The sequence below is a fragment of the Bufo bufo genome, chromosome 1 (genome assembly GCF_905171765.1).
Source record: "Bufo bufo chromosome 1, aBufBuf1.1, whole genome shotgun sequence".
NCBI lineage: Eukaryota > Metazoa > Chordata > Amphibia > Anura > Bufonidae > Bufo > Bufo bufo.
The window spans coordinates 476339017-476351877 of NC_053389.1; the positions used below are offsets into that span (position 1 = coordinate 476339017).

General features: G+C 42.4%; 1 protein-coding gene across 12 annotated transcripts in view; it reads right to left on the reverse strand.

The window, feature by feature from the left end:
- The window catches only part of GRIP1 (glutamate receptor interacting protein 1), a 534361-nt gene that overhangs the window by 162708 nt on the left and 358792 nt on the right, over positions 1–12861 (reverse strand). Inside the window, exon 1 of one of the 12 annotated variants that reach the window (XM_040409460.1) lies at positions 8857–9121. The exons of the other annotated variants lie outside the window; for them this stretch is intronic. Within the exon in view, the coding sequence (XP_040265394.1) occupies positions 8857–8902 (46 nt within the window). The 5' untranslated portion in view covers positions 8903–9121. Of the gene's footprint in view, positions 1–8856; positions 9122–12861 lie in introns of those variants that run through there. 12 annotated transcript variants of the gene reach the window in all.

A 12861-nucleotide genomic window follows, 5' to 3' on the forward strand; every position in this document is an offset into this window, starting at 1 on the left:
CAGTATCTAGATAATGAAAACACCGATATTAGTAATATAAGCTATTTAACAGACTAAATGACATCAGAAAAACAAAAAAGAAATGATCAGGAATATGTTCCATAACCAAAAGGTCCAGTGACCTAGTGAAAGGATTCCCTATAGATACAGACATATGTGCAAATATGACCCCAGAAAGACTGAAACATTCAGTATTACTAAGGGGAAGTTTTCATTATAATAAAGTATAGGATTTGAACAAATACAGTCATTAGGAGTAGGTGAACCCAGACGGCAGCTTCTGAGCTGATCCACAATGCATGTCACAGCTTTTAATAGGGGGGAGACCGTAATATTTTTAACTGGCGAAGAATGAAGCTAAATATATACTGCAATGACAAGTGCATCTACAGTGAAAAAAAGAGGTGGAAGGTAAAAAAGAAAAATAGGAAAAAGTGCAGGTATCTATATATGGAAAGATGAATTCAAGTAACAATAGGCACTATTTCCTGTGAATACGCCAGAAATGTCCACAAGGGAATAACCCTTTAAGGAATGCGGATTGTATGAAATAAATTAGGTTACTTTCTGATTTCTAGAGACTTTCTTTGCTGAGGCACGCAAGCCCTTTTCACTCCTTTGAGATCTAAGACCAGTTTAGATCTTGCATTCTTTTGGACTCAGCTTATAAGACGATGGCACTCTGACTTGTTCCTTCCTCCAGGGCAAGACACGGCAAGAATTGTATTATTACACCATTATTAAAAATAAAAAAAAATTATATTGCAAGTGGAAAAACAGCAATTGGTGAAAAGTAATTAACATGGTTCCCATGACTGCAGCGGCAGGTATGCCAATAAGTCAGGGCTGTGGAGTCGGTAGATAAATGGTCCGACTCCGACTCCTCCGTTTTTGGTACTTCCGACTCCAACTCCTCTGTATTTAATATGCAAATGTATTTTATACATTCCTTGAAGGAAAGAAAGGCAACATACACGTAATTACCACAGAACTACTGGCTTGGAAGCTGCTGCCTTCTCCTTTGTGTGCTGATCTTCTGCTGAAGATAGGGCAGTGGGAGGATCCAGGAAGGGGCATTTATTGTAAAACATGATTTCCCTAGTAGAATCCCATAGTCATGTTTAAAGTTTAAGCTAACAATCTGAGTTTACAAGGTTTTATAGCCTTAGCTGAATGACAGCAGTTTTTCAAATGGTTTACAGCTTCAGTCTTGAGCTATTGACCATCCATTCCCTTCACTTATACAAGTGTCTAGTCCTGCAAAAAACATTTACTTAATCAGTTATCAGTGAGAGGCTAGGTTAACCATGGGCTTTGCGTTCCCTGTAACAGCGGAACACAACACAATGGAAAGTATAAGTATTGCCGCTTCTTAACTGTGCGTTGCGTGCCATATAGTGAAGCATATGAAAAGCATGCTTCTTCATGGTCACTTAACGTGTTCGTTTTGCGGTAACATGACGCACTGCATGCATTGGCCTTTATTCTTACAGTAGAGAAGTACCGTATTTTTTGCAAAAGTGGGGGAAAAATAACAGTGCATCTTATGGGGTGAATGCTGCGACCGTCTGGTGAATAGGCTGAGAGGGAGGAGGGGCTGGGCGCCGGCATCTGTTTCTGTAATGGCAGCGGGGCCCGGTGCAGTCACTGTATTCTACTACACTGGGCCCGGCTCACTGTAGTATACGGTAATCATATCTAACTTGTGGGTATTGTTAAAGTATTCCAATCATCTTAAATCTAGTACTACTTACTAACAACTTCTTGGCAGTCAGGAGGCCAGGTTGGCGCTCATAGCATAGCTCACTACGTCACGCGCCTGCTCCGCCCACTTTATGAATGAAGCAGGCATCGGGCCCCGCTGCCATTATAGAAACAGATGCCGGCCCCCATTCACTACACAGGGACACTGTTATGGGGGGATCTGTGGATGACACATAAGATAAGATGCTATATATGTGTCATCCACAGATGCCCCCATAACAGTGCAATCCACAGATGCCCCCACAATGATCCCCCATAACAGTGCCATCCACAGATGCCCCCATAACAGTGCCAACCAGAGATGCCCCATAACAGTGCCAACCACAGATGCCCCCATAACAGTGCCATCCACAGCTGCCCCCATAATAGTGTCATCCACAGACCACCATTAGTTCAAAACCCACCAAAAGCACACCTTTTGGTTCAAAATATTTTTTTTCTTATTTTCCTCCTCAAAAACCTAGGTGCGTCTTATAGGGCAAAAAATATGGTAATTATAACTTTTTGTGAATTGGGACATTTAAACTTGCTTTCTTAAAAATTTTTATTCCAATTTACCGTATATACTCGAGTATAAGCCGACCCGAATATAAGCCGAGGCCCCTAATTTTACCCCCAAAAAATGGGAAAAATTATTGACTTGAGTATAAGACTAGGGTGGTAAATGCAGCTATAATGCAGAGTGTATGTGTATATAATACACACACTCTACATTATATACACACATCTGCAAGATTCCCCCTAAACAGTGCAATCCACAGATTCCCCCTAAACAGTGCCATCCACAGATCCCCCCTAAACAGTGCCATCCACAGATCCCCCTCCCCTAAACAGTGCCATCATGGCACTGTTTAGGGGAGGGGGATCTGTGGATGGCACTGTTTAGGGGGGATCTGTGGATGGCACTGCCATCCACAGATCCCCCTACAGTGCCATCCACAGATCCCCCTCCCCGACGCTCACAGCAGTATATTTATAAACTAATCAGTATCATTGCTCATTGCTGAGCTCTTTACTCTGATTATTTGGATATCTTACCGGTACTTTGTCTTAGCTCCGGTAATAGCAGGCAGTGCGGGGTGCGGGGGGCGCCTGCTCCCACTAGGCGGCGCAGGCGCGTGACGTCAGTGAGTGAGCGCCGCCCCCTGCACTGCCTGCTATTACCGGAGCTAAGACAGACCTAGACTCGAGTATAAGACGAGGGGGCTTTTTGAGCACAAAAATATGTGCCAAAAAACTCGTCTTATACTCGAGTATATACGGTAAATCTAGTAGGAGTCTGAGTCGGTTAATTTTTTGCGAACTCCGACTCCAGGTACCCAAAATTGCCTCCGACTCCAACTCCTCGACTCCACAGCCCTGTAAGACACAATGAATAAACCAGGCCTAATGTCCGGTAAACTGGCACAAGCATTTGGAATGAGTCTTTTTTGGGTAGTACTGCAGTCATATTGAAGAGGCAGTTGAGACTGTTCATATTGACATGTATTTTAATATGTAGCTGCCGCAGCAATCAGTTGGTTGCCCTGTGTTCTGCCTCTGATTACCCTGCATAGTGCCGATTTTGCAGGAGTTAGCTGTGGTCAACCAGGCTAAGGCTGAGTTCACACGGGCGAGATTTCCGCGCGGGTGCAATGCGGGAGGTGAACACATTGCACCCGCATTGAATCCGGACCCATTCATTTCTATGGGGCTGTGCACATGAGCGGTGATTTTCATGCATCACTTATGCGTTGCGTGAAAATTGCAGCATGCTCTATATTGTGCGTTTATGACGCAACGTAAGCCCCATAGAAATGAATGGGGTTGCGTGAAAATCGCAAGCATCCGCAAGCAAGTGCGGATGCGGTGCGATTTTCGCGCACGGTTGCTAGGTGACGATCGGGGTGGGGACCCGATCATTATTATTTTCCCTTATAACATGGTTATAAGGGAAAATAATAGCATTCTGAATACAGAATGCATAGTACAATAGGGCTGGAGGGGTTAAAAAAAATATATATATATTTTAACTCGCCTTAATCCACCTGTTCGCGCAGCCGACATCTCTTCTGTCTTGTTCTGTGAAGAATAGGACCTTTGATGACGTCACTACGTTCATCACATGATCCATCACCATGTGATGAACGCAGTGACGTCATCAAAGCTCCTATTCCTCACAAAAGAAGACAGAAGAGATGCCGGCTGCATGAACAAGTGGATTAAGGTGAGTTAAATTATTATTATTATTTTTTTAACCCCTCAAGCCCTATTGTACTATGCATTCTGTATTCAGAATACTATTATTTTCCCTTATAACCATGTTATAAGGGGAAATAATACAATCTACACTACAACTAACCCAAACCTGAAATTCTGTGAAGAAGTTCGGGTCTGGGTACCACATTCAGTTTTTTATCACGCACGTGCAAAACGCATTGCACCCACGCGATAAAAACTGAACATCGGAACGCAATCGCAGTCAAAACTGACTGCAATTGCGTACCTACTCGCGCGGGTTTGCCGCAATACACCGGGACGCATCCGGACCTAATCCGGACACGCTCGTGTGAACTCAGCCTAATACAGGATTTTGTGAAAGCCAAATGAATGCCCTTCCATTTAATACTAGGATAGCTAGAAACCTTTAGAACTGGAGTGGCTTCTGCAGAGCAAATCTCTGTCCTGGCACATAGAGAGGGTCCCAAGTGTGGGACAGCTTCTACAATGTTGTCCATAACCATACTAATGCATATGAACATCTACAATGTTGTCCATAACCATACTAATGCATATGAACAAGGGTTGTCCAATACAGTGGTCCCTCAAAATACATTGGCCTCAGGATACAATATTTTCAACTTACAATGGTCTTTCCTGGGCAATTGTAAGTTGAAACTACACTCAACATACAATGACTTAGATCCAACCAATTAACATGGCCATTTCTCTGGTAAACCCCCTGTATTGGCTGTACAGAAGCTCCTCTTTACAGTACAGTGCTGTACTACATGTCCTGTACCAGGATTCAGCTTCTCCTTTGGACAGCAGGTGACAGTGCCTCCATATTACAGTATTTTTCTAGTACGTGAACTACAGGATCCTGAAGAAGCTCCTGTCCTCATCACAGAAATAAATGTACAGCTTCCAATATCTATTTCTGGCTGCTATATGTAAGGACTTGCTTTACCTGTCTTAGTTATCTGTTTTTTTTTTTGGGGTTAAATCTTTATTTTCTTCAGTTCTTAATTTTTTTCTTACCTTGGGATGACATTTTGGGACTTTGTTTACAAATGTTTTCGTTCTGGAATTAATTAATATTGTAACTTGATGGACCACTGTATTTGGTTAACATTTTTTCTCATTAATAGTGCCAAACCTGTTCATGGATGACGTCTGTTATTGCAGCTCGTTCCTTTCAAGTGACTGGGACTGAACTGTAATACCAGAGATAGTTTAAGGACAAGAATGGTGCAGTTTCTGGGGGGAAAAAAATGGCCCTTTGTCTTAATCCTGGCCATCTCCTTTAAAACGAAGAACACTAGAGAATTAGTAATCATTATTGTGAGATCTGAAGCGAAAGTGAACTCAGGGATCATATCAGTTCCTAAAGAGGCAAAGAGCTTACACTGCTTCTACTACAAACAGGTTGTCACTGATGCCTCTTACTCTGCTTGTGTGGTCCCAAAATATCTCCAGCATTTCTCAGACCTGCTCCTTTTTAAAGCTTGTGTTCTGCATACATGATAAACTGCAAACCACACAAAGCTTTAAAGGGCATCAGTCAGCAGATTTGTACCTAGCTGACCTGTTACATATACGCTTGGCAGCTGAAGGTATCTATGTTGGTCCCATGTTCATATGTGCCCACTTTGCTGGCAAATGAGCCTCTAGGAGCAATGGGGAAATTGCTGTTACACCTAGAGCCTCACTTTCTCTGCACTTTGATTGACAGGTCCAGGCGGTGTAAACATCATCATGCCTGGCCCTGTCAATCCAAGTGCAGAGGGTGCAGTAGTTGCCAAGAAAGCAGAGTCTTTAAGAGTAACGGCAACGCCCCCGTTGCTCCAAGAGGCTCATTTGTATATATTAAAACATAATTTTTTCTTAGTAATACGGGCACATATGAACATGGGACCAACACAGATGCCGTCAGCTGCCAAGCGCACATGCAACAGGTCAGCCAGTGTCATAGGCACAAATCTGCTGACAGGTTTGATATAGCCCTAGAATATGCCAGGAAGGCACGAGGAGTGAGGGTCCCAACCATTTGGTTCTCAACTGCTCCAAAGCACTGAGGATAAAAATTATCAGCCAGATTTATCAACATATGAAACAGTACCATACATTTTCATCTTTAATTAAGTTAATCAAAAATTACAATAATTACTACATAAATAAGGAAGAGACGTGTTGCCAATGTGGTAAAACCTGGGCTGCACAGAACATCAAGAATGGATTTTCAAATGACAAATTTGTGGGAATAACTGGATGTAGAACATACATGGAGCACTAGTTTCTACTGACACAATTGTGTTTATACAGAGCCTATAACAAAAACAAATTCCCGGAGAGCCAAAAGAAATCAGGGGGGGGGGGGGTGTAGTTTTAATAGAGTACCAAACTGTCCTCAGCAAAATAATTGATACATCTGCTGCCTTACAAGCTGCCTGTAACATATGGTAAAAATAGGCAACCATCAAAAATATCTCCATGATAGTGACCAACCACTTTCCGCACTGACCTCAACTACAGTATATTTGATCAACGGCTGAACAATGTGATCTCCGGTTACATTAACAAACAGATCCCGTGCAGAGGAAGCACATAATCTACTTGCTTTTAAACATTGACAAGAACAATAACTGTAAAACACATTCCCTCTCCTGATACCAAACCACACTATAGCTATAGGTAAGCTGCTCCCCTTATGGACTAGACGAGAAGCTGCCATAGGCACCAGAAGGGAAGCTGCCATAGGTACCACTGCCATTATATTTGTTTGGGCTACTCAAAATTCACTTCATGAATCTGTTCAGACACCACCAAGGTTTAAACAGGTTATATTCTTATAACAGACCTAACCTGAGGTAGATCCAGTCTTTAGATCTCTAGGTGACTCTTTGTAGGCAAGAGTAAGCACATAAACGAATCTCAGGTTTTCTACTTATCAGAGGACATCACGTACCTAGAAGGATATCTACAGTGAAATTAGGCCATTAAGTGCTGTGCCGAATAAAAAAGAATCCTTATATTAATCCGATCAAAATCAACTGCATTAATCTTTTTGACAGATGACAAGAGACGACCTCCTCTGGGAAGAACAATACATGACCAAAATGGGCCATCATCCTTGAATGTACTGCTAGGTTTAGCAGCATTAACCTATGCTGCCAAAGGTATGGATGGTATACTTATTACAATGACTGTCAACATAATATTTTAGGGTTTGTTCACCATTGTGTTTTTACTTTTCTGTCACAGGATCTGGTAGAGTAGAGTGGTATGCATTATTATTGTGTACAAAAAGTTCTGGAAACCCCAAAAGAAACCTCATGGACTCCATCACAAATCAGTGGAATCCACTGGGATTAGTCTGAAAACAGATTGATCCTAGCCATCATAAATAAACGCCATGGCACTACTGAGAACAGAGTCTTTTTACTCCGACTGACAATCTGATAAAAATGCTTGTTCCCAACAATTAGACTCTCTAAAAGGTGGTGGCGATTACCCAATGAAAGAGCAAATGCTTATCAAATCAAATCATCAGCAGATCATCCTGTATAAACTACTGGCGAGAAACAATGAAACTGTACCGAGCAATCTCTGTAGTGATCGCTCATCACCATAAAGAGGAGATGACTGCTGCATGTAAATGCTGCTCTCATCTCCCTGACGAGCAAGCAATTATTGGGAACGTTTTGTTCATTCCCAATTATTGCCTGTTAAATCGGTATAAAACCTAAAACCCTTTAAAAATGTCAGACAAGATAAAGCACCATTGGACAAGCCAGATATAGTTCATTATTGAAATCAAAGGATTAAAAGGGTTGTCTCACTTCAGTAAATGGCATTTATCTTGTAGAGGAAGTTAATACAAGACACTTACTAATGTATTATGACTGTCTATATTGCTTCCTTTGCTGGTTCAATCCATTCTTCCATCACATTACACACGGCTCGTTTCCATGGTTATGACCATCCCGCAATCCAGCAGCAGTGGCCGTACTTGCACACTATAGGAAAAAGTCTCGGCTTCTCTGCTGGCTGGTACCAGAGGAGCGCACATAGGCCTGGATTGCAGGGTGGTGGTAACCATGGAAACGAGAAGTGTATAATGTGATTAAAAAATGAGTCTAGCCAGCAAAGGAAGCAATACAGACAATCACAATACATTAGTAAGTGCCTTGTATTAACTTTCTTTACATGATAAATTCCATTTCCTCGAGTGAGACAACCCCTTTAAGAACTTAAAAAAACGGATGGAACTGATTTTCAAGTTGTCACTGGTTATTTATAATGCAGAAGAAAAAAAAACATACGGTGAGTGCCTATACACATACAGGTAGTGGCCAAGAACTATGTGCATGTCCCACACATAGTTCTTCAGCGTCTACGCCATGTGGCCATACCCTTAGTAGTGATTGCAATCTCTTTTTCAGCAATACTTATTGCTGTATGCAGTTATGGTTCCATGCACACAGCCATATCCATATATCGGAGTATGCAGCAAAATACAGATCCCTTCCGTGTGCCTTCCACGTTTTTCTCACTCCCATCAATAGAAAGCAATATTCTTCTCCACAATATGGACAAGAATAGGACATGTTCTACCATTTGCGGAATGGCCACACGGATCCAGAAAAAAACCCACTGATGTGTGCCTGGCCCCCATAGAAATGAATGGGTCAGTGTGCTATCAGCAAAAAAATGTGGATAGAACATGGTTGAAGAATATGGTCGTGCAAAAGAAGCCTAAAGGCACAAAACAAACATCTAGACATTTTTGAGCAAATATGTGATCGTCACAACCATGCAAGCCTTTTATAAAGCTGCAAGTCAATGTAACAGTAAAGGAAAAACTTTGCCTTGGTAAAGGAGTGAACTTACCAGTCTCCAACTGGATACTCTGGTTAAAGCCACAGAGGGCGGCCATCACTACTCCTATGATACACAACCCAAACTGTTCAACTCTAGATGTTCTACCACCTCAGGAAATTCCAGAAAATTGCCGTTCTGGCCTTCTTCCATTAAGCAGAGACTATTTGTGCTTCTGCCCCATTTTGCATATGTCCATCCACAGTGATTTGGAGGGGATGTCCATCAAGGCGAATTATAGTGTTAGGTTGCGGGTCCTCTTAGAAATCAGCAGAGCAGCAGAATGCTTTATGCCTGGCTGTAACCCTGCTCAGAGCCTGGGCTGCACAAACTAGTTTTAATTTAGCTCCTGGTCTCAGCATGCAGATACTTGGCAGCTGTAACACAGATCCATTGCTGCATTGATATTTCTCCTCCCCCTCTCATCTCACAGCAGATTAATACTTGCAAGCTGACAAAACCCAACAGACACATAGGTATTCAATGCATACTAAACTAATGTATTTGTCCCCGTTCATTCTAAATGTAGAGGTGAGACACACCAGGTGCCCATTCTAAAGCTCCGACCTCATACAATAGCCCCATAATTGTATCCAAGGCTCTGACCCCATACAAAAGCCCCATAATTGTATCCAAGTCCCCGATGCCGACATTTTCTTTCAGAATATTTCTCAATGCTGTGGTATTGATACAGCAACAGAGCAGCCGAGAGAACAGCTTTTAGGGGGCCATAAAATACAGGCATTAGCTGCTGCGACAGTCAATGACTGAGCGCCACAAATCTCCTTGGCTGCTGCAATATTAGTGTCATCTTTATGGAGAGTCGACTTTTCTCATCTGCAGTAGGCTCCTCCTAAAACAAAGCTTGGCCATATACATTTTGTCACAGATGTAAATTCTAGATATAACCTGAATTTAAAATGCCTGCAAACAATGCCAGACATAGAGACTGTGGAAAAGACGGGTGGCAGAAATACAGCGCAAGCCCCGTGTGTTTGGAGGTAAAAAAAATATTTAAAGCAAAGACGATAGTTACTGAGCAACGCTTTTAAGTGGAATATAAAACACAAAGTCCGTTTTAACAATAAAAATGTGCTTATTTTCTCATCTATTTTCTTATATACTGAATACTGTTCACTATCTATACACACACATTTCCTAGATCATGTTGGCTAGTGATATACTGTATACTATGCATATAGTGAGCCCCTAGAACCCAACAACATAATATTTCTTGCTCCTAGGGGTGTTTTACAATGTTAAAGGGGTTATCTGGGCTTTTAGTATTAATGACCTATCCTCAGGATAGGTCATCAATATCCGATCGGCTGGGGTCCGACACCCGGCACCCCTGCCGATCAGCTGTGTGAGGAGATGGCGCACGCAGAGACCATAGACCGCAGCAGCGGACAGGAAGAGAGACAGGACGTGCACACTGCGCGTGCTGTCTTCTCATACAGCTGATCGGCGGGGGTGCCGGGTGTTGGACCCCCACCGATCTGATATTGATGACCTATCCTGAGGATAGGTCATCAATACTAAAAACCCAGACAACCCCTTTAAAGGCTGGTTAGTGTGGAGGCACACAGCACCAACACCAGGTTTCATGATGTGGGCATCAACAGCTACAATGGCCATCTAGTATTTGTGGGGGGACTGACCAGCCTTCGGTATGGAACCAGTCCAACTGTTTTGACTCAGGAGACATGAGGGCAGATTTATCATACCTTCACTCCGAAATTCTGGCTTCATAATGTCGCAAAATGGGGCTTTTGAGACTTTTTGCACTCGCTTGCGCAAGAATTTTGTGACTTTTGCAGTTTTACACTATGGGTGGAAAATTGGGTTAATGAGTTTCACTCCAAATGTATCATTGAGACGTTTTAAAAAGTCACAAAAAATGTCGCAATCTCACTCCAGTAGGACGGTGGAGTAGAAAAATTGGAGTAGCTTTTCTAGACAAAAGTGTTAGGTTTAAGGCCTCATGCACACGACCGTTGTGGTCCGCATCCGAGCCGCATTTTTTGCGGCTCGGGTGCAGACCCATTCACTTCAATGGGGCCGCATAAGATGCGGACAGCACTCCGTGGGCCGCCCGTTCCGTAAATTGCAGAAGGCACACGGGCGGCTTCCGTTTTTTTTGCGGATCCGCGGTTTGCGAACCGCAAAAGACGGAACGGTCGTGTGCATGATGCCTAAGGATGAGACAAATTTAAGGATGAGACATGTGGCATAAAGTTCGCCAAAACAGATTTAAGCAAAACTGACTTCAAATATTCCCCTCATTATAAATTCCCGCCCATGGTGTTCCAACAAGACACCACACAGCATGCTCTTCAGGGTATTCTGCAGCTCCACAGGCCAGGTTGACTAGCAGTTTGTAAATCTCAGCTCAATCGCATTACGTTTTTCAGGTGTTCTTCTTTCATTTTCTGCTAGTGTATATGTTCCCCTCTCTAAGCAGCTAAATACTAACTGTCCATAATCTAATCGTATACTGTCCATAATAGTAATTTGAGGAATTGTAGTACCTCAGAGCAGGCACTACCATTCCTTTAGCCTGCTACTGTCTCTAATGGCTAAGAAATAATGTCACCTGTGTATTTAATTTCGGTCCTCTAATATTGTGCTTTAATAATATTGTTAAGAAACTGTTATGTTTATTTTCCTGGTTAACATACAGCAATGTATCTGGCAGAGGGAGATCTTTAGATAGAATGTAATGTACCATTCCATTCTCCCCCTTTTGAGTAGAAGTGGGCTAGTCCTACCAAGGGAGGGGTTGCAGGAAGCTACAGTCAGTCTATAGTTGATAGTGGAGCCGGAAATACGCAAGAGACGGCACAGTGAGGGGAATGGCCCCCCTCCTGCAGCAGGAGTCTCATAGAGCACCAAGACTCCTTGGTTTATAGACAGAGTATTACGAGGGGGTCAACAGCCTAAGGCACCCCACTCAAAGGTAGCAGAACTATCAGAAAGTCCAGCTACCAGACCAAAGCCAGAGATTACCACAGCAGAGAGAGAAAGCAAGGTATCCAAGTTGGCCTGTCAGTTTCCCCCAAAACCTGCTGGAACCGAAAGAAAGATCAAGTTATGTCTGGATGCAAGTTTATTCAAGTAAAACTGTTGATTGAACTTTATCAAGTCTGGACTCGGTTTATTCTCCACCAACTATCAAGTCTCCCCTTTATTGCTACGGAGCCTAACCCTGGGGAGCAACAGGATCCAGGTGGGAGCACCCTGACACACAAACTAAAAAGGCCAAATCACCACTTGGCAATTCCTAAAACCTGGGGCATGATTGGCCCTGGGAGGTGGCACATTGCAAAAGTTCTATTCTGTACATTTTAGTCAAAATGTTTGAAGGTGTATAATGTCAAACTTGCAAAGAGCAGCAAGTGCAATAAAAACATGTTATATACAGATACAGATAAGGGTAGTGTAGAAGGTAGGAATAGTTATGTACAGATTATGTATAAATAAGTTAAATATACAGGTGTTTATATTGCTATACAGAGAGCAAATATACTGATGTACTATGGACCAATTTACAGATGTGCTGATACGTACATATATACAGATATGCAGATGTGCTGATGTATACATACAGTACAGACCAAAAGTTTGGACACACCTTCTCAAAGAGTTTTCTTTATTTTCATGACTATGAAAATTGTAGATTCACACTGAAGGCATCAAAACTATGAATTAATACATGTGGAATTATATACATAACAAACAAGTGTGAAACAACTGAAAATATGTCATATTCTAGGTTCTTCAAAGTAGCCACCTTTTGCTTTGATTACTGCTTTGCACACTCTTGGCATTCTCTTGATGAGCTTCAAGAGGTAGTCCCCTGAAATGGTTTTCCCTTCACAGGCGTGCCCTGTCAGGTTTAATAAGTGGGATTTCTTGCCTTATAAATGGGGTTGGGACCATCAGTGGCGCTGAGGAGAAGTCAGGTGGATACACAGCCTACTGAATAGACTGTTATAATTTGTATTATGGCAAGAA